This window comes from Oncorhynchus tshawytscha, linkage group LG02, assembly GCF_018296145.1.
Source record: "Oncorhynchus tshawytscha isolate Ot180627B linkage group LG02, Otsh_v2.0, whole genome shotgun sequence".
Classification (NCBI taxonomy): Eukaryota; Metazoa; Chordata; class Actinopteri; order Salmoniformes; family Salmonidae; genus Oncorhynchus; species Oncorhynchus tshawytscha.
Genome location: NC_056430.1, coordinates 36,811,243 through 36,839,047, shown reverse-complemented (window position 1 = coordinate 36,839,047; position 27,805 = coordinate 36,811,243). Strand labels below are relative to the sequence as shown.

Here is a 27,805-nt window from a genome sequence, read left to right as displayed (position 1 = left end):
GTGGGAACAATGTGAAGGCTACATGTTGTAATTGTGAGGGGGGGAGGGGGGGGGTGTTCTACAAGTCCTGACATGGTTTTGACATCTGTTCAGAAATCTTGCTCCCATAAATATGCTGTGTCAAGGGACACTTTGATAGTAAATCAAATTGACTTCACAGCCTTCACTAAAATGGTTATCAACATGACTTGCCGGGTGCATGATTATTGTGGTTGTCGACATGATTTTTGAAATGCTGAATAATCCTAAAGCCTAAGGATGGAGTGTCTCAGCATGATGGAAGGATTTTAAAAAAAAAGTATTTTATTTAGCCTTTATTTAACTAGGCAAGTCAGTTAAGAACAAATTCTTATTTACAATGACGGCCTACCCCGGCCAAACCCGGACGACGCTCGGCCAAATCTGTGCCGTCCTATGGGACTCCCAATCACAGATGGGGGAGGGTTTGTTAGAAATTAGTTAGGGATTTATTTGTTTATTTATTTTTCTTAGTAGTACAGAATTAGGCAAACCATTATTGATTGCACACTCCAGAACAATAGGTGGCTTCATGCACTTTAAACATTACCCTTGAAGGTCTCCTGCACGGAAATAGTTGGAGCGAGTGGACCTGAGGAAGCTATGGCAGTGGACGCCCAGCAGCCAGTTGAGATTCAGAATGTCGTTCTACAGTTGAAGGATACACATACATTGATAGTGAAGGTGGATGCAACGTTTTTGAGTATTCAGGAATAAACAGCTATAACATAGCAGGATGATCCCCCCCATACCAGGCCCCTGAGCCTGTGTAGGGACGTGATTTGGATTGACTATGACTGAAGGAGTGGAATGTATTTCCAAATATGGTGTCCTGACTCTGTAGTCAATCAGCCCAAGCATATCATAGATATTCAATTGTTGGTGACCAAAACAATTATATAATTTTTTTTTAAACAGACATGCCATTACAAGATATCAAACACGTGGGAAGGCTCAGAGGCTACTCAAGCCACCTCTCACTCCGCAATCACCTGCCGACACGCACAACTGTGACCAATCAGGGATCATATCAAGCCGGCTACCGGCTACCGGCACTCTCAGAACACAACCTAGCTTCTGCTGCCCTCTAGGCTTTGGAAGTGTACTGTCTAAAACTCTAGGCGGTGCCCAACACACTTAGTAGGAGGGGAGTGGAAGGAGTTTTCTAGAGGCTAGTTAAATAGATCTTATGATTGCCAAAGTAATAAAGCACAGTGATGGCAACCAAGACTAGGAAAGACAACCAGACACAGACATAACTGTGAGAAAGGAAAACCTTGTCTACTTTCCTATTTTCAGTCAAGCTATGTCATACCAGAGTAACGAGCATTCAGAGAAACCAGGAGAGCAGAGTGGGATTTTTCACAATAACCATATTATGGTTGGCTGATGTTTTCCATCTCGACACTGTACAATGGAAGTGGAATAGAGACACCAGAGGTTAGATAAGTGGTTTTTAAATTCTGTAGAAATGAATGTTCCAGCACCAGATCAAAGGTTGTTGTGGGTGGATCCTATTATGATTTTATGCGTGGGTCATCTCAGGTCCATAATGTACCTAGCCTTTATCTTATTAATCCACCTGGCTGTTACTAAACTAGTCTTACACAAAGGCATGATGTCACTGTTTCACGAGCTGTGTTTTTCTTATCCATTTAACGGGTTATATATACAGTGCCTTCGGAAAGTATTCAGACCACTTGATTTTTTCAACAAAAAAAATTAGGTTCCAGCCTTATTCTAAAATGGATTAAATCGGTTTCTCCCCTCATCAATCTACACACAATACCCCATAATGAAAAAGCAAAAACAGGTTTTATGAAATGTTTGCTCATTTATAAAACTTTAAAAAAATATATATATATCACATTTACATAAATATTCAAACCCTTTACTCAGTACTTTGTTGAATTACCTTTGGCAGCAATTACAGCCTTGAATCTTCTTGGGTATGACCCTACAAACTTGGCACACATGTATTTGGGGAGTTTCTCCCATTCTTCTCTGCAGATCCTCTCAAGCTCTGTCAGGTTGCATAGGGAGCGTTGCAGCACAGCTATGTTCAGGTCTTTCCAAAGATGTTCGATCAGGTTCAAGTCTGGGCTCTGGCTGGTTCACTCAAGGACGTTCAGAGACTTGTCCCGAAGCCACTCCTGCATTGTCTTGGCTGTGTGCTTAGGGTCGTTGTTCTGTTGGAAGGTGAACCTTCGCCCCAGTCTGAGGTCCTGAGCGCACGTGAACAGGTTTTCATCAAGGATCTCCGTTCATCTTTGCCTCAATCCTGACTAGTCTCCTAGTCCCTGCCGCTGAAAAACAACCCTACAGCATGATGATTCCACCACCATGCGTCATCGTAGGGTTGGTGCCAGGTTTCCTCCAGACGTGACGCTTGGCATTCAGGCCAAAGAGTTCAATCATGGTTTCGTCAGACCAGAGAATCTTGTTTCTCATGGTCTGAGAGTCTTTTGATACCTTTTGGCAAACTCCAAGAGGGCTGTCATGTGCCTTTTACTGAGGAGTGGCTTCAGTCTGGCCACTCTACCATAAAGGCCTGATTGGTTGAGTGCTGCAGAGATGGTTGTCCTTCTGGAATATTCTCCCATCACCACAGAGGAACTCTAGAGGTCTGTCAGAGTGACCATCGGGTTCTTGGTCACCTCCCTGACCAAGGCCCTTCTCCCCCGATTGCGTAGTTTGGCCGGGAGGCCAGCTCTAGGAAGAGTCTTGGTGGTTCCAAACTTCCTCCATTTGAAGAATGATGGAGGCCACTGCGTTCTTGGGAACCTTCAATGCTGCAGAAAGATTTTGGTACCCTTCCCCAGATCTGTGCCTCAACACAATCCTGTCTCGGCGCGCTACAGACAATTCCTTCAACATCAGGGCTTGGTTTTTGCTCTGACATGCACTGTCAACTGTGGGATCTCATATAGACAGGTGTGTGCCTTTACATGTCATGCCCAATCAATTGAATTTACCACAGGTGGACTCCAATCAAGTTGTAGAAACATCTTAAGGATGATCAATGGAAACAGGATGCGCCTGAGCTAAGGGTCTGAATACTTATAGATTTCTGAGTATTTTTTTATTTAAAAAAAAATCCATTGTAGAATAAGGCTGTAACGTAACAAAATGTGGAAAAAGTCAAGGGGTCTGAATACTTACCAAAGGCACTGTATATAAAAAAAATACATGGTTGATTGTAAAAGAAGTTCTAAGAAATGATGTTTAGAATGTTCAGCTCTATTCACGGAATCGTGAAATTGGTGGTGGACTGCTGGTCTCGATAGAGGGAGGGAGGTATGGGGAGGGAGGTATGGGGAGATGGAGAGTCAGACAGAGAGAGAGACATGGAGAGGTGGATATTATTGATGATATTATAAAAGGTTCATAAAATGTATTATGAAAATAGATTTGGATGATGTGTTTTGACTGGCAGAGCTCCCTTTCCTACTACTGTAATTCTACTATGGGGGTCAGTATGTTATATACTGTAAAGGACATGTAATTCAGATATGCAACACAGTTTCCCCTGCCTGGATCATCAGCTGATCATTCAGTATATTGGTTTGGGCCTCCTAATTGCTCTGAAGCCCTTTGGGAAACGTGTTTGTCAGTGTTACTACAAACAGATCAACCACCCCTTCTTTGGTTGAGGCAGTGGTACATTCCTGCATGTCAAAATGCTGAAGCCTCACCTGGATGTTGCGAGATCGGCCTCATTACAGCAGAGATAGGGGGGTAAATGGGATCAGAGTTGGAGAGGGATTAACCTCCTAATGGTGCTCTATATAGAGCTTTGATGGTGTAATCCGCACAGTTACCACAGATTCAGCACAGCCACTAAAAGAACGAGTTCAATCTCTCTCTTCTACTGTACCACGGCTGAAAGAAAAGGACAGGAAAAATACATAAGGGATACAAAAATAAAAAGAAGAGAAAATAAGCTTTATTATTTAGAAGGAAATCTACTACTGAGGTTGACAAGCCATTAACATCATAAGAACAAGGATATCAACACCATAAACAACAGCAATTCAACACTACAAGGTGCCAAAAAGACACAAATATGACTAAGGGAAAGGTAAAGATTTCTCTCTCTTGGTCAAATTACTATTTCAAAGCTGATGTGAACAGAGATTGGTTGTTGTTCTGAATTTCCAATTCCAGACATTATATGTGGTTTTCTCTCTGATATACTATAGAATATCATCATAGACTATTGTCTAAAAAAGAGAGAAAGAGAGACAGACAAATATTTCTCTATTTCTTAAATGTTATGCTCATTCACTGTAAACAAGTCTCTGGTCGTGTTCCCCTGCTCAGACGTTGCATGCATCAACCAATAGTTGCGTGCCACGTCATCGACTGTGCCGTCGGGCACAAGATTGCTATAACATATGATGTGGTTAGCTGATATGTAAAATACCTATCCAGGCATTGTAAGATCTGGCATGCGTCAACAACGCCTGGGCAGAGGAACGCGCCCTATATGTCGGCCAAACTAAGATGGCTGCCTACTGCGAGTATCCTAATCCTTATCCTATCCTAAACACTGATGAAACATGGAGGTTTGTTTATACTGATACAGGCCTCTATGTGTAGCCTATCTGGATTATCAGTGGATCACAAGGAGTTGAATGCATGAATAGAATCATGTATAGAATACAATATAGCAAGTTTATAAATTGTTTATCCTTCACTTGCCCATTTTGTCTTATAGCAGCAAAAGGAAGTTGAGTTGAAAGAAGTTGAGTTGGATGAAGTAAGTTTTATTTTATAAGAGAGCAGAGCCAGCGCTAGCCTTTTGTGGGCCCCAAGCAAGATTTGGTTGGGGGCCCCTCCCACCTCACGTCCTAAAACATGACTCGATAGAACATTAGTTAGTTTCAAGCCATGCTTCATGGCTATAGCTACGTATGTTTCCATTAATTTGTCCCAAGATTTTTTGTCAATGTTTAGAAAGTTTGCATAGAAAATTGATGTAACAATTGCCTGCTACTGTGCGTTTCCATTTAACTATCCCGTGTCAATAAAAACTGCTGGATGTACAGTCGTGGCCAAAAGTTTTGAGAATTACACACATTAATTTTCACAAAGTCTGCTGCCTCAGTTTGTATGATGGTAATTTGCATATACTCCAGAATGTTATGAAGAGTGATCAGATGAATTGCAATAAATTGCAAAGTCCCTCTTTGCCATGCAAATGAACTGAATCCACGAAAAACATTTCCACTGCATTTCAGCCCTGCCACAAAAGGACCAACTGAGATCATGTCTGTGATTCTCTCGTTAACACAGGTGTGAGTGTTGACGAGGACAAGGTTGGAGATCACTCTGTCATGCTGATTGAGTTCAAATAACTGACTGGAAGCTTCAAAAGGAGGGTGGTGCTTGGAATCGTTGTTCTTCGTCTGTCTAACATGGTTACCTGCAAGGAAACACGTGCCGTCATCATTGCTTTGCACAAAAAGGGCTTCACAGGAAAGGATTTTGCTGCCAGTAAGATTGCACCTAAATCAACCATTTATTGAATCATCAAGAACTTCAAGGAGAGCGGTTCAATTGTTGTGACGAAGGCTTCAGGGTGCCCAAGAAAGTCCAGCAAGCGCCAGGACCGTCTCCTTAAGTTGTTCAGCTGCGGGATCGGGGCACCACCAGTACAGAGCTTGCTCAGGAATGGCAGCAGGCAGGTGTGAGTGCATCTGCACGCACAGTGAGGCGAATACTTTTGCAGGATGGTCTGGTGTCAAGAAGGGCAGCAAAAAAGCCACTTCTCTCCAGGAAAAACATCAGGGACAGACTGATATACTGCAAAAGGTACAGGGATTGGACTGCTAAGGACTGGGGTAAAGTCATTTTCTCTGATGAATCCCCTTTCCGATTGTTTGGGGCATCCGGAAAAAAGCTTTTCCGGAGAAGACAAGGTGAGCGCTACCATCAGTCCTGTGTCATGCCAACAGTAAAGCATCCAGAGACCATTCATGTGTTGGGTTACTTCTCAGCCAAGAGAGTGGGCTCACTCACAATTTTGCCTAAGAACACAGCCATGAATAAAGAATGGTACCATCACATCCGAGAGCAACTTCTCCCAACCATCCAGGAACAGTTTGGTGATGAACAATGCCTTTTCCAGCATGATGGAGCACATTGCCATAAGGCAAAAGTGATAACTAAGTGGCTCGGGGAACAACATTTCGATATTTTGGGTCCATGGCCAGGATACTCCCCATGACCTTAACCCCATTGAGAACTTGTGGTCAATCCTCAAGAGATGGGTGGACAAACAAAACCCACAAATTCTGACAAACTCCAAGCATTGATTATGCAAGAATGGGCTGCCATCAGTCAGGATGTGGCCCAGAAGTTAATTGACAGCATGCCAGGGCGGATTGCGGAGGTCTTGAAAAAGAAGGGTCAACACTGCAAATATTGACTCTTTGCATCAACTTTATGTAATTGTCAATAAAGGCCTTTGACACTTATGAAATGCTTGTAATTATACCTCAGTATTGCATAGTAACATCTGACAAAAATATCTAAAGACATTGAAGCAGCAAACCTTTTAGAAATAAATATATGTGTCATTCTCAAAACTTTTGGCCACGGCTGTAATGATGTCAAACATAAAAAAATAATTTTTGCAAAAACCTAGTATTTCCATTAACCATTTAAGTAAGTTGTGCATTAATAAATTGGTGATCGCTTGTATGCCCTCCCACCTATCTATTTCATGTCTCAGGTAAGTTAAGAAAGCAATCAGAAAAGCAAGGCAAAGCAATTCAGGTGTTCTTGAAAGTCTGGAGAATCCTTATCCTGCAAAGGAACATAATTGTTGTTGTTGAAAAAATAAATAATGCGAGCAGTAGGCAATTAGAATGAATATGGAGCGGAGCTTTATTGTGCCGCGATGACATCACATGCCCTGCGTACCTTCAAAATGATTCAGCAAACATCATTTATTCAAAAAACAGTTTCCATCATCGTTTGTTGCAATAAAGAAAGTCAGACAAAATAAAAATCCACCCCTGTGAATAGATAAAAATGTTGTTGATCTTTAGAAAATGTCTCTTATCTTAGATTTTCTTTTTGCAACATTGCTTTTGTCAAGTAAACCTGGGTCAATGAAAACCAGACTGTTGTCACACAGTGACTGACATAACAAAAGGGAAACTGCACTACCAATTATACAATTTTCAATTTGTGTATTCTACTATTCAGACTTTCATCCATCCATAGCCTAAGAGTGTCTTCCATAGTTATTATATATGATCTTATTAAGTCAGGGGTCCTACACGTGACGCGTGATCCGTGAACAGGGCGAGCTGGCCCTGTACGAGTGAAGTGTTTATTAAAAGTGTATTTCAGTTTGATACTACATACAGTAAGCTCCAAAAGTATTGGGACGGGGAAAATGTTGTTGTTCTTTTGGCTCTGTACTTTAAATGATACAATGACTATGAGCTTTAATGAGGGTATTTTCATCCATATCGAGTGAACTGTTTAGAGATTACAGCACTTCTTGTACATAGTCCCCCCATTTTAGAGGACCACAAGTATTGGGACAAATTCACTTAAATCAAATCAAATCAAATCAAATTTTATTTGTCACATACACATGGTTATAGCAGATGTTAATGCGAGTGTAGCGAAAAGCTTGTGCTTCTAGTTCCGACAATGCAGTAATAACCAACAAGTAATCTAACTAACAATTCCAAAACTACTGTCTTATACACAGTGTAAGGGGATAAAGAATATGTACATAAGGATATATGAATGAGTGATGGTACAGAGCAGCATAGGCAAGATACAGTAGATGGTATCGAGTACAGTATATACATATGAGATGAGTATGTAAACAAAGTGGCATAGTTAAAGTGGCTAGTGATACATGTATTACATAAGGATGCAGTCGATGATATAGAGTACAGTATATACGTATGCATATGAGATGAATAATGTAGGGTAAGTAACATTATATAAGGTAGCATTGTTTAAAGTGGCTAGTGATATATTTACATCATTTCCCATCAATTCCCATTATTAAGTGGCTGGAGTTGAGTCAGTGTCAGTGTCAGTGTGTTGGCAGCAGCCACTCAATGTTAGTGGTGGCTGTTTAACAGTCTGATGGCCTTGAGATAGAAGCTGTTTTTCAGTCTCTCGGTCCCAGCTTTGATGCACCTGTACTGACCTCGCCTTCTGGATGATAGCGGGGTGAACAGGCAGTGGCTCGGGTGGTTGATGTCCTTGATGATCTTTATGGCCTTCCTGTAACATCGGGTGGTGTAGGTGTCCTGGAGGGCAGGTAGTTTGCCCCGGTGATGCGTTGTGCAGACCTCACTACCCTCTGGAGAGCCTTACGGTTGTGGGCGGAGCAGTTGCCGTACCAGGCGGTGATACAGTCCGCCAGGATGCTCTCGATTGTGCATCTGTAGAAGTTTGTGAGTGCTTTTGGTGACAAGCAGAATTTCTTCAGCCTCCTGAGGTTGAAGAGGCGCTGCTGCGCCTTCTTCACGATGCTGTCTGTGTGAGTGGACCAATTCAGTTTGTCTGTGATGTGTATGCCGAGGAACTTAAAACTTGCTACCCTCTCCACTACTGTTCCATCGATGTGGATAGGGGGGTGTTCCCTCTGCTGTTTCCTGAAGTCCACAATCATCTCCTTAGTTTTGTTGACGTTGAGTGTGAGGTTATTTTCCTGACACCACACTCTGAGGGCCCTCACCTCCTCCCTGTAGGCCGTCTCGTCGTTGTTGGTAATCAAGCCTACCACTATTGTGTCGTCCGCAAACCTGATGATTGAGTTGGAGGCGTGCGTGGCCACGCAGTCGTGGGTGAACAGGGAGTACAGGAGAGGGCTCAGAACGCACCCTTGTGGGGCCCCAGTGTTGGGGATCAGCGGGGTGGAGATGTTGTTGCCTACCCTCACCACCTGGGGGCGGCCCGTCAGGAAGTCCAGTACCCAGTTGCACAGGGCGGGGTCGAGACCCAGGGTCTCGAGCTTGATGACGAGCTTGGAGGGTACTATGGTGTTGAATGCCGAGCTGTAGTCGATGAACAGCATTCTCACATAGGTATTCCTCTTGTCCAGATGGGTTAGGGCAGTGTGCAGTGTGGTTGAGATTGCATCGTCTGTGGACCTATTTGGGCGGTAAGCAAATTGGAGTGGGTCTAGGGTGTCAGGTAGGGTGGAGGTGATATGGTCCTTGACTAGTCTCTCAAAGCACTTCATGATGACGGAAGTGAGTGCTCGGGCGGTAGTCCTTTAGCTGTTACCTTAGCTTTCTTGGGACAGGAACAATTGTGGCCCTCTTGAAGCATGTGGGAACAGCAGACTGGTATAGGGATTGATTGAATATGTCCGTAAACACACCGGCCATGCGCATGCTCTGGACGGCTGGAGATGCCGTCTGGGCCTGCAGCCTTGCGGTAACCTCGGCTGCAAATTGACAGTGGCACTGTATTGACCTCAAAGCGAGCAAAAAAGTTATTTAGTCTGCCTGGGAGCAAGACATCCTGGTCCGTGACTGGGCTGGATTTCTTCTTGTAGTCCGTGATTGACTGTAGACCCTGCCACATGCCTCTTGTGTCTGAGCCGTTGAATTGAGATTCTACTTTGTCTCTGTACTGACGCTTAGCTTGTTTGATTGCCTTGCGGAGGGAATAGCTGCACTGTTTGTGTTCGGTCATGTTACCAGTCACCTTGCCCTGATTAAAAGCAGTGGTTCGCGCTTTCAGTTTCACGCGAATGCTGCCATCAATCCACGGGTTCTGGTTAGGGAATGTTTTAATCGTTGCTATGGGAATGACATCTTCAACGCACGTTCTAATGAACTCGCACACCGAATCAGCGTATTCGTCAATATTGTTATCTGATGCAATACGAAACATATCCCAGTCCACGTGATGGAAGCAGTCTTGGAGTGTGGAGTCAGCTTGGTCGGACCAGCGTTGGACAGACCTCAGCGTGGGAGCCTCTTGTTTTAGTTTCTGTCTGTAGGCAGGGATCAACAAAATGGAGTCGTGGTCAGCTTTTCCGAAAGGAGGGCGGGGCAGGGCCTTATATGCGTCGCGGAAGTTAGAGTAACAATGATCCAAGGTTTTTCCACCCCTGGTTGCGCAATCGATATGCTGATAAAATTTAGGGAGTCTTGTTTTCAGATTAGCCTTGTTAAAATCCCCAGCTACAATGAATGCAGCCTTCGGATAAATGGATTCCAGTTTGCAAAGAGTCAAATATGTGTGTTAAAGTAGTAAAATCTTAAGTATTTGGTCCCATATTCATAGTATGAAATGACTACAACAAGCTTGTAGAGTCACTTTTATTGTAGATAATAATATAATATGTTTCTAAACACTTCTACATGAATGTGGATGCCAACATGATTACAGATAATCCCGAATAAATCGTGAATAATGATGAGTGACAAAGTTACAGATGCACAAATATCATACCCCCAAGACATGCTGACCTCTCACCCTTGCATTAATAGGGGAGGTTAGCATTTTTTTGTGGGGTATTATATTTGTGTATATCATTTTGAATCCAAAGTGCTGGAGTATAGAGCCAAAACAACCACAGAATTGTCCCTGTCACAATAGTTTGGGGCTCAATGTATAAAGACTGGTATCTCTGATCATTTGTGTATCTCACCATATACCCAGCTGTCTCCAAGGACAGGCAAAGAACACCCACCCAGCTATGAAGAGGCTACTGCAGGTAATAACAAAACATCTTTGTATCTCAACTAGTCAGTTACACAGGATATCTCATCCCCTTCTATCAATGGACACCTTTCTGGCTACAGTATGCAGTGGTCTTCTACTGCTGGACGCACACCAACCACCTTACTATAGAACAAAGACAAATGGGCAGGAAAGGGGGATACCTAGTTAGTTGTACAACTGAATGCATTCAACTGAAATGTGTCTTCCGCATTTAACCCAACCCCTCTGAAACAGAGAGGTTCGGGGGGCTGCCTGAATCAACATCCACGTCATTGGCGCCTGGGGAACAGTGTGTTAAGTGCCTTGCTCTGGGGAAAAACAACAGATTTTTTACTTGTCAGCTTGGGGATTCGATCCAGCAAACTTTCGGTTACTGGCCAAACGCTCCTACCCGCCAGGCTACCTGCCGCCAACAATTTAGCGTGTGATGTAACCAGGGTGGCAGGTAGCCACGCGGTTAAGAGCATTGGGACAGTAACTGAAAGATTGCTAATTTGAACCCTTGAGCTGACTAGTTGAAAAATCTGATAATGAACCCTTGAGCAAGGCACTTAACCGTAAGTTGCTCTGGATAAGAGCTTCTGCTAAATGACGTAACATGTAAATGTCAGTGTTGAATCTTTACACATCTGCTGTTTTAACCAGATGTTTAACTCCCTGTCTTCCCTCCCTGTCAGATTATGAGGAGATGCAAACCCAGTTCTCTTGGGATGACCAGGCCATCAGGAGGATCTTCATCAGAAAGGTACTAAAACAGCGAGGGACAACCTGAACTTATAAGAACCACCCGTCCAATAAGAAACACTTGTTTTCGTCTTCCGTTATCCTTCCAGATAATGATATTACTGTAACTGAGCTACACAGACTTTTCTAAGCATGCATGATCTAGCATGTAGTATAGTATTTTGAGGGTGTATCTGGGCTGTCCCCTCTTATTCCACCTCTCTGTATCCTTATAGGTCTATGCCATCCTGATGATCCAACTCTGTGTGACTGTGGCCATTGTTGCGCTCTTCACATTCTGGTATGTATCATATCCAATACATTGCAAATATATCCAAAACATAAATATCCAATACATTTGATGAACATTAGTGTGTGTGCACTCTACATTGCGTAACACTCTCTCATTTCTCCACAGTGCACCAGTGAGGTTCTACATTCAGACACACCCCCTCCTGTACATGTGCTCCTAGTAAGTGACAACTAACATCTTGATTGACATGTCCTGACTTTTCCTCACCTAGACAGTGAATCCCAAACCAGCCCCTCACCCCTACCAACTTGCTTGCAGGGCCCTCCGTCGGCACGTGTTGCTGACGAAACTCTGAGGGCGACTTCAAGATTGGTGAGGGAATCAAATAAACCCATCATCTTTGGGACACACTCGTGACTTGAATGATGGAATTCATGTTTGACATTTCAATAATAAAATTAGCAGGACTTTCAACTGAGAAAATTCCCCCTGTTACAAGATATAAACCTCAGTAACAGTATTTAATTAAGGATGTATTTCATATTATTCTAAATCAGACACAAAGAAATTACAAGCCTCCATTATTTTGTGTGAAATTGTGAAAACTCAAATACAAATTGCTGCGTTATGGGATACCACTTCGCTCAGCGTAGCCAGATAGGAAGAGGCAAAGTGAGACATTTTACTCGACCCAAAATCCGTTCACGAAAATAAGCCCACGAAGTGAGGAGTTTTTCTATGGAGGTCAATGAGAGTGCCGAATTTGGTCAACAAAAAATGTAATTGCTAATTTGCTACCTGAGGCTTATTTGATCTTGTATAAGTGTCATAAGGGTTAGGTTATTCAGAATGCACTGATATAAGTGGACGCACGTGGCATTTCCGCATCTTACCAAAAAATGACTTTATATCAGAGTCCCGCCTGCATTCCCTCTTTGAGGACATGCATTTCCATTGTTAGAGTGGTCACTCAAATATCTTGTCAATATAATAGACCATCTTTAGTGTAGCTAAGTCAGTTGAAGTGCTATCTGAGGGTCTATTAGCCTGGCTGAAGTGACTCATAGCACCCGGAGAGCTCACACACTGGTCTGGACAGGAGGCCTACGTAAATGCAGTATTCGCTCAGAAATTGAGCCGACACATTGATTTGTTCTCTCAAATATATAATATACATACATTTTTCCTCGGGTGTTGAGACCTCTGGTTGTTTGGATTTGAAAATCCAGCCATTGTAATGGAAGGGGGCAGTGCGCTGGGGCTATGTGGCTGTGCATGTTAGTGATGTGCAATAACCCATCCGCAACCGCCCGACTATATGTATAAAGTGAAAATCTGAGGCCTGACCCTAACCTGCAAATATAGAAAAATGCGCTGTACAGTCAGATGGCGGAACCATTTTTTGACAGGCCTTTTTTTTATAGATAGGCCTATGTTTCTGCTTATAATTTCTGACATATGGTAGGCTATTTGTCAGTCAACGTGTCTATAATTAGATAGATGCAGCTTATCTTCTGGCATTACTTGTTGCCCTAGAAGACTAAAGAAACCCTTGCTCACCAGAATAATGTAATGAATCGATAGATTGAATTCTCCAGTCTAGTTAACACGGGTAAAGTTCGCTTTGTCTTTCCTCTTTCATCTCTGCTTCTTGCCTGTTATGATGCAACCCGAGCATCACTAGTGCCCGTGGGTGTTTTAGTGAGACAGACACAGAGGAGCACCAACCAGTAAAAGCACAGCACCCTTCACTATCGACATCACGCCAACAACATCAAAACAGCCTTTCCAGCCTCTGAAGTCGGGAGGACTTTGAATTAGGTGTTAGCCAGACTACTAATTAGCCCCTACACCCTCCATCATTTTTACTCCCTCAGGTTTGGGAGACTTGTGCATGTGACGTATGCGCAAATGGTGGGCCGATGGGTAACAGGAAGGGGGTGATTAGCTATGTAATTGTGTTAATAATGAACTGGTTTCTTTTTGCTTTTCAACAGCATGATGTTCTTGGCCACCTACATCGCATTGAACTGCTGTGGTGAACAAATCAGGTAAGAGTTTCCCTCTGGGTAGCACACAGCACTTACATCAAATCTTGACAGTCATAGAAAAAAAACAGATGTAATATTCACTAAATCAAATAGTGAATGTAGTTTTAATACACATGAACATGAACACTTATTACATATTAAGCAGGTGTATAACACCGTAATGTATCTACAACATTATTCCTAGATAATGGTTGTGATCGTTCATTGTAAATGATAACTTGCAATATTATAGAGTGAACTCACCAACCTGAATTGTCTGTATCTCTATAATAGGAGACAGTTTCTCTGGAACCTTGTTCTGCTGGCTCTCTTTGTGAGTATGATGAGTAACAAATATGAAAGAAATAGAGAGAATAGCATGTACTCAATACTCTCCCTACCAGTCTGTGCACCTGATTCACTCTGCTCTGTGTTTGTCTCTGTTCTGTCTGCTCTCAGACTCTCAGCCTGGCCTGCATGATGGGCTTTGTGTCCAGGTAAATGACTTGTGTTTATTGTATGTGGGGGGGAGATACCCAGTCAGTTGCACAACTGAATGCATTCAACCGAGTTAGTTGGGGGCTCAAATGTTGACATCAATTATTTATGAAGATAAGAATGAATTAACACATCTATCAACATCTACAAAGTATGGGTAGGATGAATGGTTGATGGATTAACCAACTCTGTTTCTCCAGCTTCTACAACACCAAGTCAGTGGTCCTGTGTCTAGGCATCACTGCTCTGGTGTGTATGTCTGTCACCATCTTCAGCTTCCAGACCAAGGTGATAAAAATGACCCCCATCCCCACACAGGCTTCCTACTCATTGAAACAAAAAACATACAGATAACGTAAATAGTCATGAATGAAATTAGTATGTATCACTAGGGCCAGGAGTTTTACTTTACCACATGACCTGACCAGGAAAAACTCCTAACCCTATGTATCAGTGCAATCTTTTGTTAAATTGTTTTCTTCTGACAAAATGAATATGCTGCAATCAGATAGATCATGTGTGCATTTTAACAACACACTCCTATTCTCTCTCCCTTGTTTCCGACTGTAGATTGACTTCACCTCCTCCCAGGGAGTCCTGTTTGTCCTGACCATGGTCATGCTGTTCTGTTGCATCATACTCTCCATCGTCATCCCCTTCGGATATGTAAGTAGCCCGTCTGCCTGCTTAGCTTCCATTGACAGCTGACACTGTAAATAAGGACAATTAGGTCACATGATGGCGTAATGAGCATGTGTACCTTTCCAGAAGGCGATAAGAATAGTTGTGAAGGACTGATAGTGAGTTTATATATAGAGTGACGGTAAGGCTTTTGGCCCTCACTCTCCCCATTTGGGTGGGTAGAGACTAGCATGTACAAGATTGATTAGTCCTGGGTATTCCTTTAAAGGGATAGTTCGGGATTTTGACAATGAATCCCTTTATGTTATTTCCCAGAGTCAGGTAAACTCGTGGATATCATTTTTATATCTCTGCGTCCATTATGCAGGAAGTTAGAGGTCATTTTGTGAGCTTCCTGCATACTGGTCACAGAGACATAAAAATGGTATTCATGAGTTCGTCTGACTCTGGGGAAGTAGATAAAGGGCTTCATTACCAAAATCCCAAAGTATCACTTTAATCTTGTGAGATGATTATAAGACCGTGTCTTTCCTAGATTGGTGGCCTATCCTCATTAGGATTGGTTGATAAAATTCTTACTGTCTGACACAGGTGTCCTGGTTACAAGCCATCTATGCTGTGATAGGAGCTATCCTCTTCACTCTGGTGAGTGGCAGATATTCAACACGCATTCATCATTGGGAAGGCCCAGAGTGTTTCCTGGTCAAGGTCACATGGTCAAGACACATTTCTGGCCCTAATCATTGGGTTACAGTCTGTAGCGAAATGGTTTGATCTCAACCCCCCTCCACTCTCTCTTTCTCTCTTAGTTTCTGGCGTTTGACACCCAGCTGCTGATAGGCAACAAGCGCTACACTATGAGTCCAGAGGAGTACGTCTTTGCCACCCTGAACCTCTACCTGGACATAGTAAACCTGTTCAGCTTCCTATTGTCATGTTTTGGAGGGGGCCGTGACTGATAAATCTGTCTACCCGTCTGTCTCTCAATCTGTTGGGAAACATAAAAACATCTATCAAATTAGATGTCTGTCTATTTCTCATTTGGACCACATGGGTGTTTTGGCTCACTGCACTCCCTCAGCCCAATCTCCCTCAACCTTAGAACTTAAAGTGGCACTCCAGTCTCCTTTTCACCTCATTTAACACCCGATTATCTGAACAAAAGGCACATCTCAATAGGTTGTCCAGTTATGTCCCACTCCTTGATATTTGAAGTTATGTCTAAAAACCACTATTTTTCTCAAAACATATATATTTTTTTACCCTTTATTGTGTGTACTTTACTGTATTTATACTTGGGATATCGCTTTTCAACAGTAAAAGTTTTTTTTAAATAACTAGAGGACGTCTTTAAGAGCTTCTTTCATTTCTCTCTTCTTCTCAAACAACCCTGGTTCTTCTGTGATAAAAAAATAGGATATTTCTCACGTCTCATAGTCTCTCGTCCTGACAGGCTGTTTACCTTTAAATTGAGCAGCAGGCCAGCGAACACACAAGATTTGGTTCTGGGTGCCGAGATTGCATACCTCACCTTATTTATGGCGAACAGTTGGAGAGCAGGTCAGCTTTGGGAAACAACAAACCTGGCCATTACTTAGAAGGGCACTTACAGTAAGTAAGTAGTGTGTTTGTCGTCTGCTCTGTGTTAGGAAATGAGGGTTACAGAAGCACATAACGATAAATAGCATTAACATTTTGAGTCACAGAATGTTGGCGACACTGATCTAATACTAAAACAGTATAATACTTCAACTTATTGTTCTTTCTAGTTCTTTCTAGTCCGATTTCTGGTTCTTGTCTGTCATCAACGCAGCACAAAGAAGACAAAAACAAGTAACCATTGATACTGTATCTTTCAAGCATGCTATCTTTCTGTAAATATACCTGTTTCCTGTTTTCCTAAACTATCATATTGATTCAGGAAATCTTTGGAACTCAGCAGGGTTGAGTTTAATTGTCTTAACTGTAGTTTTGATATGACAGAGTATCTTCAGATGCGTTTCCTAGATTACATTTTATTGTCAGTTATTTTGTACATTTTTACAGATTCTGATCTGGATCAAATACATTGCTAAGTTTCCAGCTTGGAACTACATACTGGAACTTCCAGGTATGGCCAGATAATATTTTCCAAACTACAATGTGATTAGAGTAGTTTCTATATGGTCATGAAGGCTCTGTATCGTGTACAGATTGCTTTTATGCACGTTTAGCTACACAGATACATACCAGACACATACAGAATGACTTCAAATCCAAAGGGAAGAAGTTTCATGAACAATCCTATTAGATCCTACAATTGGTTTATCAGTTGCAAGTTCTATTGTGACTCCTCTGTAAAGGTTAATGTATAGCCTTTTGAATGCAGTATCATTATTACAGTGTCAAGGCTTGGTCAATAAAGTTGTGTTTGGATGTTACTATGATCAGCCAAAGGGAAAGGAGCTCGCACCTTTTCGATGGATATCAATCACTTTGGTTACCACATTGAAAAATGTATATTTAAACAAACATAATACGATTCGCTCAACACTAAAATAAACTTGGAATTTTTATGTAATTGACTTGTCTTTCTTTCAATTGTATTCTAATAATTTTGGTAATAACTTTTTGGAACACAGATACAGCCATTAAAAAAGATATTTTTTAATTAAAAAAGAACATTGACATGTTAAAATTCTAAGAGTTAAACAAAGAAAGAAAATACTTTTTTTTTTTGATAAAAAACAAGTTACAGAGACTTGAGCAACTCTGGCACAGGAAGACGAAAGTAACCGAGTGGCTAGCCAGCTAACTAACAAACGACCCAAATATCAAGACCTCTCTCCTCTAATACACTGTACAAAATGAGTTCTTGTATAAATAAGGAAATGTTTTACAAGCAGTGAGAGAGATGAGACCGTTGTATGTTCAAAATGTCAGAATTCTGCCGAATTACCCAAGAGATTACAAAATGACTCAAAGAGTACAACTTTCACAAAATGTGTCTCAAATGTAATTTCATAATTTGTGAATGTTAACTATACTTTAATCTGATCTACTTTTGATATTCTAGGTTAAAGTAAGACATTTTTAAACAACTAGTGTGGCTCCCATCTATCCACTGCTGGGACATCCCGTTTTAGCAGCAAAACATTTTGAAACTATGAAATAAGCCATTGAAGCTACATGATCTGGACAACAAGCAAGGACAGGATAATGCTAGGTATGAGGGTTTTACTTTACATAAGCATGGTCTGAAAATAAGTGCAAGTGAAACCTCTGTTTCACATCTTGTTTTTGCTCATTTTCCTTGGTATTATAAGATACCTGTCAAAAGGTACACACCAGGGAAACATACAATAGCCTCAAATGTGCTCCCTCAGACAATGATTTACAGGTAATTGTAGCTAGTTGTAACTTAAAGTGAAAGTCCACTCCAAAATTGAAATTTAGATCTACAGAACAGATGGACATTATACCGCTTTTGAGGTCTGAAGACGACTGACAAACAATAGATTTTGGATCCCTTTAACACCATTCACCATAACACAATGGGTTACCTGACTAATACTACATTCTCACAAGGAATTGAGTGTCATATAATGATTTGCTCTCCCCAAAAAACTGCAATAAGCAAGTTGTCAAATCTGAAAATCTGTTTCAATGAACAAGACTGCAGTGTAACAACTGGTCATTTCATAGTTTCAAAACCACGTTTTTTTGTATTTAAAGTGATGGCTGATACATGGACTATCAGTTTATTACAATAGAAAATAAAACCATGACATTTTCCTTCATGAGGAGCACTGGATCTGAAAACATGTATTATCTGGACAGATCACAAGACATCAACAAAACACTCACATCAACAAAGGTGGAAACAGGAACAAACAATGGTCTTGACATGAGTTCAACCAAAAACAAAGAGCAGAAAATAGTCCTAATATTTACAGAAAGATAGATAAATGCTGAGCTCTCCTCATCAACACTAAAGAAGCTAAGTAGACCCATTGCCCTGTTCTCTGTATTAAAGATACAGTAGCATATACTGGTCTTCAGCTGGATGTACCAAACCCAAACAAGCAAATGTCGATAAATGAAGCACACATGTATGGATCTCTATTCAACAATACATTCATTCAGAACCTAAAGGAAACATATTGCTTGTTCACCACTGACCAGGGAACTGCCACTTAGCGAAGATGTTACTATAGCATTACTGTAGCTTTGTATGCCAATATGGATGAGAGAGGCATGTTCTCCAAGACAGATACTCTGACAGATCGCTTTGCTGACAGGTGGATGGCTTCATCATCTTTGGTGTTGCAGACATAAATAATCATTAACAACGTTTTGTAGGACGAGGACCGAGGTATAGAGATAGGGAAGGAAGAAGAAACAGTATATGTGATGTCATTAATACTGAAGAATGGCAAAAACCCAAGATCCAGTGTGATGGGGGGAGGATGTTTACTAGGGTAACACTAGGTTTTAACAAGGCATGGTTCAACTCAGCCCTGTATAATATTACGGCAATATAACATCTGATATTGATTGCATCTGTATGAACTTTTCTTTGCCAAACCCTCAACCGTAACTGAAACTGAACAGCCTTCAATGAGGAGAAAGAGGCTTCCCCTTGTTAAATAGGGCTAATCTGCCTGGTTACACTTAAGGCTTAGACATACTTTGGTCGTCATTTCTAACGAAATCCGCCAAGTTTACGCATTTTTGTCTTTGTTGAAACAAGAAACAATTCATCCAAGGTTTAGTTAACTGCTGTAGAACAATTTGTTATGGGACACTTTTTTACCAACACTTTCATATTCTGTTTGGTGTTTTCTGGATAGCAGCCTCCTTTTCTCTGACAGATACAATAGAATGCTTTTACACTAGACTAGGTGTACATCTCCACTGGACTGGTCTGAGCTGGAGGGCAAGGTTGCCATTGAGTGTCATTGAGTGTCTCCAAGATAAACGTGGACGTGTTTCAGTTAATGCCTATTTCACACAGGCCTAAAAAACAATATCATATTGAACAACACAGTGCTCTGGAACGGAAATGAACGTGAAGAAACATTTAAAAAAACATCAAATCATCTCTTAAGTTTGCATGGACCATGTGCAAACGCACAAACTCAACACAATAAAAAAAATCCTATGAATCTCGTATAAAATAAAATCTCCTATCTAAACTTTTTCCCTACTGCTAAAATCTCAAATCTTTTGAAAATAAAACACATCAAAAACACGTTTTATAACAACTAAATCAACAACAAAGATAACAAAAGGCATGACAGCTCAGAAGGGTTCAAGTGAACGCCCCAAAACAGAAAACATACTTTACTTCTTTCTACAAATTGTTTTATCAAATTAATTGACAGTCAGGAATTAAAACTCAGGAGACAACAGCAGCATTGAGAAAGACTTGCAGCTCCCTTTCCCAACAACAACAAAGGACTCTTAAGCACTCTTCTTAGTCCTACTTCTCCCCTCATTGCTTTGCTTTTTAATTGATTTGTTTGAGCTATTTTGCACACCTATTTCATAGTAACCCAACTGCTCAAAACTAAGGCATGTCCACTTATTTGTCTGTCTACTTTGTACAAAAGGTGAAATTCCCTATAGACATCTGAACAACTACCAGAACAAAACCGCTTAAAACCACTTCTTATGGACACTGGTGTGACATGGACTCTAGCACAAACCAAGTCAAGTATTTTGTATAATAATTATTTTGTATAATTATTATTATACGATCTATGAATCCAATAAAATCCAATAAAAAGATTGTATAGTATAGTAATTAATTTATTAAATGTTGAATAATATTATGACAATTAATTTTGTCTCAAGTTTTTGGAGACAGAAGGTGACATTTGGATGTGTCATATTACATGATACCCTAAAAAAAAAAAGTTAATTTTCTTCTCATAAGAAAGTTTTACAGCAATATCAAATGTGCTTAATTTGTAAAATATCATTTAGCTCTTATTTAACACATGCTAATTATTTTCTAAGTGGTATCATGTTTATTGCCAGGGTTTGGCATTTACCAGATTTGTTAAATAAAGAATTGTATTAAATAAAATGTACACAAAAGCAAGTGACATGTTTGAATATGACTAAATATCTAAAAATAGAACTATGATGTACATATAAATAAGAATGATCATGATTGTCCTCTGCTCATAACAAATTCTGAGTGTTTATGAGTGAATGCTTTATAAGGTTTAAGTTTGACTTCATTTTAAATCTATAAATAATGAATGTTACCATCTGCCAGTGAGTTAACTGAACTTTGCCAACTGGATTAGTTTTAGAGAGAAGTAGCTTTAAACGGTTTGTTTTGCATTTTCCGTACTTAAAAGTATCCTACACTAAAACATTAAACCAACTAAATGTGTATTAGTATATTTTTTTATGTACAAAATATTGTCAAACTGCTGTGAATAGAATGTCAAAAAACAGACATAAAAAATTTAAAATTAAAGTTTGCATATTTTACCAAAAAATAAAAGACACATTGTGTTGTAATTACTTTCCTTTTACCACTCTGAAACACCAGAATGCTTTTAAAAAATAAGAATTTGTTATTTTACGTGCACAAAAATAACATTCTGTGTCATTTCCCCCTTTCCAAATTGGTTTCTTTGTTCAACTTAGTTTATTTTTTCAGTTATCAAAAGAGATCAAAGCTTCCATTGCAGAAGGCTTCCACCTTTGGCTGATTGACTCTTGAAAAAGAGAGAGGAAAAGTCCAGACAAAATAAGCATGTTAACTTCTTTTTCAAAGCACACACGTATTCCCTTTGTCAACGGTGTTCAAGTCTGGTGCTAACAGAGCTCTGTTATCTTCTTGTAGAGAACCAACCCTCTGTGGTTCAGTCAGCAAGATGGCCTCCTGACCCCGAGCTGCAACACACACACTTACCTCTGTCACACTACACTTTTTACATAATAGATGTAACATACAATATTTCATAAGTCTACATACTTTCCATAACATTATCTATCTGTGTAAATCAGTATATTTCCAGAATGCTGATCAATAAATTCAGAATTTTTAAAATTTTCTTTAAGGTGGTCAATATCTGACACGCTTTAGTTTTTTTTGTGAACTAACAAATTGGCTCCTACATGCAATGTTCTGACATGGAGCTAGTAGGGAGGAACAAGAACTAAGTAGTAATGTACCCCGAAACTAAGTTAGCAAATACAGTGTGGTACGAAAATATTAACACCCTTGATAAAGATGATCAATAATGACTGAATAAAGTAAATCATTCAAATACTGAGCTATATTGTATGCCAAAAAAATGGGACCAAATACTAAACTTTTGACTACTTTATTTATAGAGTTGATGTTTGACATAATCCTACCTTAGCTTCACTTGGTGTGCTGGTAGGAGTAGTTTGCGTGTTCTGCAGGTGTCTCCATAGCAACCTGTTGCTGTTGTCCTCCGTTCTCCTTCAAGAAAAGGAAGGAAATGGAGTGGAACAGTATTAATAGGTCCCTGAGTTGAGAACTTCTTGTAAGAGAAACACCCTATTGTCATCCCTTTAAAGGAATACTTCAGGATTCCTGTATGAAGGAAGTTAGAGGTAGTTTAGTCTCACGAGCCAATGCTAACTAGCATTGGCGCAATGAATGGAAGTCTATGTTATCAACTAGTATGCTATCAGTTACCATAGACGCCCAGTCATTGTGCTAACTCTAGTTGCCAATTTCTCTGACGCTAACTGCACGCAGAGACATAAAAATGGTATCCACAAGTTCATCTGACTCTGGGGAAGTATATAAAGTAGATTGCCAAAATTCTGAAGTATCCCTTTAATTAGTTCTGCATAGTTAATGCTTATGGTGTTGGTTGGGGTCTTACCTCTACAGGGACACTGGAGGGAGGCACTGGTTGGTACTGGGGGATGTATGTCCCCTGCATAGTGTTGGCAGGCATATACTGTGACAGGACGAGAAGAGAAGAAACCATCAGTCATTATTACTGTGTAGAGATCCAACGTCAACAGGACTCACAACATCATGCATAGGCAACTGCTTTTATTTTCAACTGCAATTCAGTACAACTCGATTCACCTTAGCTCCACTCAGGTTTGTTCAATGTGTTTTAGTCTTGAGATGAGACTAAGGGACCAAAGGAGAGGGGGTAGAGTGGGTATCTGTGGGGTGTTGAAGGTAGTGGAGGGGGAGGTGGAGTGGGTATCTGTGGGGTGTTGAAGGGAGTGGAGGGGAGGTGGAGTGGGTATCTGTGGGGTGTTGTGGAGGGGGAGATGGAGTGGGTATCTGTGGGGTGTTGAAGGGAGTGGAGGGGAGATGGAGTGGGTATCTGTGGGGTGTTGAAGGTAGTGGAGGGGAGGTGGAGTGGGTATCTGTGGGGTGTTGAAGGGAGTGGAGGGGGCGGTGGAGTGGGTATCTGTAGGGTGTTGAGTGGAGGGTATCTGTGGGGTGTTGAAGGGAGTGGAGGGGGAGATGGAGTGGGTATCTGTAGGGTGTTGAAGGGAGTGGAGGGGGAGATGGAGTGGGTATCTGTGGGGTGTTGAAGGGAGTGGAGGGGGCGGTGGAGTGGGTATCTGTAGGGTGTTGAAGGGAGTGGAGGGGGAGATGGAGTGGGTATCTGTAGGGTGTTGAAGGGAGTGGAGGGGAGATGGAGTGGGTATCTGTGGGGTGTTGAAGGGAGTGGAGGTTGAGATGGAGTGGGTATCTGTAGGGTGTTGAAGGGAGTGGAGGGGGAGATGGAGTGGGTATCTGTAGGGTGTTGAAGGGAGTGGAGGGGAGATGGAGTGGGTATCTGTAGGGTGTTGAAGGGAGTGGAGGGGGAGATGGAGTGGGTATCTGTGGGGTGTTGAAGGGAGTGGAGGGGAGATGGAGTGGGTATCTGTAGGGTGTTGAAGGGAGTGGAGGGGGAGATGGAGTGGGTATCTGTGGGGTGTTGAAGGGAGTGGAGGTTGAGATGGAGTGGGTATCTGTAGGGTGTTGAAGGGAGTGGAGGGGAGATGGAGTGGGTATCTGTAGGGTGTTGAAGGGAGTGGAGGGGGAGATGGAGTGGGTATCTGTGGGGTGTTGAAGGGGGTGGAGGGGGCGGTGGAGTGGGTATCTGTAGGGTGTTGAAGGGAGTGGAGGGGGAGATGGAGTGGGTATCTGTAGGGTGTTGAAAGGAGTGGAGGGGGAGATGGAGTGGGTATCTGTGGGGTGTTGAAGGGAGTGGAGGGGGAGATGGAGTGGGTATCTGTAGGGTACTAACCGTGCCTGTGCTGCCCAGGGATAGGTGGCTGAGCTGCTGGGTCATGGGGCCCATCATGGAGGTGGGCTGAATGGACATGGCATGGTCCATGGTTGGAGTCAGGACTGTGCCCTGGGAGAGAATGAAAGGGAGGGAGAGAAAGAGGGTGGAGACAGAGATAAGTGGAGAGAGGAAGAGAGAAGGACAGTAAGCCAATAAATCAGAGACATGATTACAGAGAGTGACAGAGAGATAGAGGGAGAGAGGGGAAGAGAAGATAGAGAGGAATATAAATAGAGACAGAATGACAAAGAGAATAAGAGCGAGAGAGATAGATGAGCAGAACTTCAAGCTAACCAGATGTGGAGGGAATAGTAAGGAGTAAACTTTAGCAGCAGAGGTAGAGAATACTATTTACTACTCACTGCAGGCTGCATGAGGTACGACTGGTGGTGCATCCAGGAGGGACTATGTAGCTGGAGAGAGAGAAGAGGAAAACACAGCATCTTTACACAGAAACACACAGGGGAATGAGTAGAGATGAAATCTGAATCCGGACAGGAAATACAAATAACAATAACAATGACATAGCTCCAATGGCTACAGAGATTTCCTCCTTCATGTGTTTGTGAATGGCAGTTTGGTGATGGTGGTGTGTGTGTGTGTGTGTTCTGTGTCTGACCTGGTAAGATGAGACTGGTGAATGCATGTAGGGAGAGAGGGACGTTTGGGCGATCATCCGGTTTGGGGCCAGACTGTAGGGTGACGAATAGAACCTGCACAACATACACACATCAAGCCATGCATGTCAGAAAAATCCTTACAAAGGATTTACTCTAAAATGAATAAGCATAAATAATATGAATGTATTGTGTATGAAAGTTATTATAAAATGATTGAACTTTCAGATAAAACTACAGTGCAACAAAATAAACTAGTGATGTAATGCCTCCTGCATCCACCAGGTGTCTCTGTTTAACAGGGACAGAACGCCTGACTGATGTTTGTTTTTGGGTGGGCTGACTCCGTTTTTGTCTCTCTGTACTCACCCATTCTGTAAGGCTGTGGGGTCATATGCTAACGTCATCCCTCCCTGAGACAACAACACAAAGAACTCAGAATAAAAAACCATGAAGGTGACATAATCACAGATATGCACAAATAGAATGTTTAGTTAGGTTAAGAATGTTTAGGGTTAAGACACACAATCCTATCTCTGTGAGATCAGATTCCAGCTCTCTCTTGCTTTGACAATGACCTTATTTAGAACATGCAGTCTCTAATTCCAAAATGGCAATTCATGAATGCCTCCACCCGTGAAATCAAGCCTCTCACCGTCTCTCCATCCCTTGCCCAGGGCCTGCCATTCTGAAGGTACTTCCCCTGATTCTGCCTCTTTTTCTGTCCCCCGTCTGCAAACTTGCACAATAATGGTTCCGGGGGCACTGTGGGAGAGAGAAACTGATGGAATCAGAGGGTGAATTCTGTAGGAGGCAACGAATACCAATCCACTGGGAGAGTTGAGGGGGGAAACCAGGAGCCTGGGATCAGAGACCAAGGCCCTGTTCAGACAAAACCCCTAGCCCCTAACCTCTAGATACTTGTGGAGATCTGAGGGGATTCAATAGGTTTAAGCAATATGGTGTTATCTCCACATGGCCCTCTGAGAGATGGAAGTTTTTGCCATATTGCTTATACCTGTCCAATCCTCTCAGATCTCTGAAAGTTTTTAGGGGGTAGGGGATAGCGATTGTTTCTGGATACAGCTCTCGATCTGCCATCTGAAGTAAATAACTGAGGATCATGTGGTATCATAACATCTGGGCATGGTGGAGAACACATAGATGAGACACGTAGAGAGATCTGCCATCTGAAGTAAATAACTGAGGATCATGTGGTATCATAACATCTGGGCATGGTGGAGAAACATAGATGAGACACGTAGAGAGATCTACCATCTGAAGTAAATAACTGAGGATCATGTGGTATCATAACATCTGGGCATGGTGGAGAAACATAGATGAGACACGTAGAGAGATCTGCCATCTGAAGTAAATAACAGAGGATCATGTGGTATCATAACATCTGGGCATGGTGGAGAACACATAGATGAGACACGTAGAGAGATCTGCCATCTGAAGTAAATAACTGAGGATCATGTGGTATCATAACATCTGGGCATGGTGGAGAACACATAGATGAGACACGTAGAGAGATCTGCCATCTGAAGTAAATAACAGAGGATCATGTGGTATCATAACATCTGGGCATGGTGGAGAACACATAGATGAGACACGTAGAGAGATCTGCTCACCTGGAACTCCTGGTGGAGTCTTAATAAATTTCCCATTGAAATGTTGAATAATGGCTTCGCACTTTTCTGTGGACTCCATCCTGAAACACAGTCAAACATTCAAGCCCATTAATCAGAGAGGCCCCGGTGTGACCCCTGTTGCTGCTGATATAGCATGTACCTATGGCTGCTAATGGATCATTCTACCAATTAGGTGCCTTTTGAGTAGTGTAACTTGGATCATTTTTGTATTTTATTTCACCTAATTTTAACATTCTGCCATATCAAGAGGTTAAATGAAGGAAAAAAATGCTCTAGTAAGTGCAAATTAAGTGCCAAATAAAGTAGCAGGGTAGTTTTCCACCAGAAAATGGTCAAATGCTTTTACACTATGATTTGACTATTTATTGTTCAATGTTTCTTTTGAAGAAATGATTTAAAAAGGAACAGTTTCACCATATTAAAACGAGAGTTAATTTCACAAAACAGGGTTGACGTTAAAATGAGGGACTGTTTTTTTTGTTTTTACCTTAAAATGAATCACTTATCACATTAAATAAATAATTATCTTCAGAAATGACTTTGTCAAAGCAACAACATAACTAGGGCTTTACAATTATGCTGAAAACTTGGAGGACTGTTGGGGATTTGATTTGATTTGATTTGATTTGGGTTAAATATGCTTAAGTCTTCCTAGAAGTCACCGAGGGTCATTAGCACTAGCGAGTCTTTTTTCATATAAGAAAAATGTATAGAATTGTCCATGTGGTCTATACTAAAGGGCACTTCATTTAAGATAACAGGTTTTTAAAACGCTAGATTTGTTTACTCATTTAATTGAACGACCCTAATGTAGCATGTAGCTTTAGTATAGCTGCTGGTGTAGCATGTAGCTATTGGTGTAGCATGTAGCATGTTGCTAAAGCTGCTGCTGGTGTAGCATGTAGGGCCCAATTCCGACACGAGTTAAGCATGCATAAATCAAACCTAATTTCCTTTTTATGCACTTTTCTCTCCATGCGTACGGTGCCTTCAGAAAGAATGCACACTCAACTTTTCCCGCATTTTGTTGTGTTACAAAGAGGGATTCAAAGGGATTTAATTGTCAACGAACTACAAAAAAACACTAATATCTCTTGATTAGAGTTTTCAACCCCCTGAGTCAATACATGTTAGAATCACCTTTGGCAGCGATTATAGTTGTAAGTCTTTCTGGGTAAGTCTTTAAGAGCTTTGCACACCTAGATTGTACAATATTTGCACATTATTCTTAAAAAAATGTTTTTATCTCTGTCAAATTGGTTGTTGATCATTGCCAGATATCCATTTTAAAGTATTGCCATAGATTTTCAAGACGATTTAAGTCAAAACTGTAATTAGGCCACTCAGGAACAATAAAATC

At 41.4% G+C, this 27,805-nt stretch overlaps 2 protein-coding genes across 3 annotated transcripts in view; one reads left to right on the top strand and one right to left on the bottom strand.

The window, feature by feature from the left end:
- Positions 1-3,734: 3,734 nt before the first annotated feature.
- LOC112216759 (protein lifeguard 2-like) lies at positions 3,735-17,449 on the top strand. Its single transcript, XM_042297599.1, has 13 exons — positions 3,735-4,099; positions 4,739-4,780; positions 10,681-10,735; positions 11,421-11,488; positions 11,703-11,767; positions 11,885-11,938; positions 13,717-13,770; positions 14,044-14,083; positions 14,209-14,246; positions 14,448-14,535; positions 14,818-14,913; positions 15,481-15,534; positions 15,699-17,449. The coding sequence occupies exons 1-13, from the start codon at positions 4,085-4,087 to the stop codon at positions 15,846-15,848; spliced, it is 819 nt and encodes a 272-aa protein (XP_042153533.1). The 5' UTR covers positions 3,735-4,084; the 3' UTR covers positions 15,849-17,449.
- A 70-nt stretch (positions 17,450-17,519) lies between these two features.
- The window catches only part of LOC112216746 (RNA-binding motif, single-stranded-interacting protein 2), a 54,756-nt gene continuing 44,470 nt past the window's right edge, over positions 17,520-27,805 (bottom strand). For both annotated transcript variants that reach the window (XM_024376796.2, XM_024376803.2), the window contains exons 6-14: positions 26,425-26,504; positions 25,446-25,555; positions 25,160-25,203; positions 24,793-24,886; positions 24,536-24,586; positions 24,132-24,242; positions 22,755-22,832; positions 22,255-22,342; positions 17,520-21,786 (exon numbers count right to left, since the gene is read on the bottom strand). In XM_024376796.2, the coding sequence (XP_024232564.1) occupies positions 22,262-22,342; positions 22,755-22,832; positions 24,132-24,242; positions 24,536-24,586; positions 24,793-24,886; positions 25,160-25,203; positions 25,446-25,555; positions 26,425-26,504 (649 nt within the window). In that variant the 3' untranslated portion in view covers positions 17,520-21,786; positions 22,255-22,261. The remainder of the gene's footprint in view (positions 21,787-22,254; positions 22,343-22,754; positions 22,833-24,131; positions 24,243-24,535; positions 24,587-24,792; positions 24,887-25,159; positions 25,204-25,445; positions 25,556-26,424; positions 26,505-27,805) is intronic.

Excerpts from the sequence above, each read along its gene's own strand:
- LOC112216759 (XM_042297599.1), top strand. Across the intron at positions 10,736-11,420 it reads CTATGAAGAGGCTACTGCAG|ATTATGAGGAGATGCAAACC; the intron begins GTAATAACAAAA and ends CCTCCCTGTCAG. Across the intron at positions 11,489-11,702 it reads GGAGGATCTTCATCAGAAAG|GTCTATGCCATCCTGATGAT; the intron begins GTACTAAAACAG and ends GTATCCTTATAG.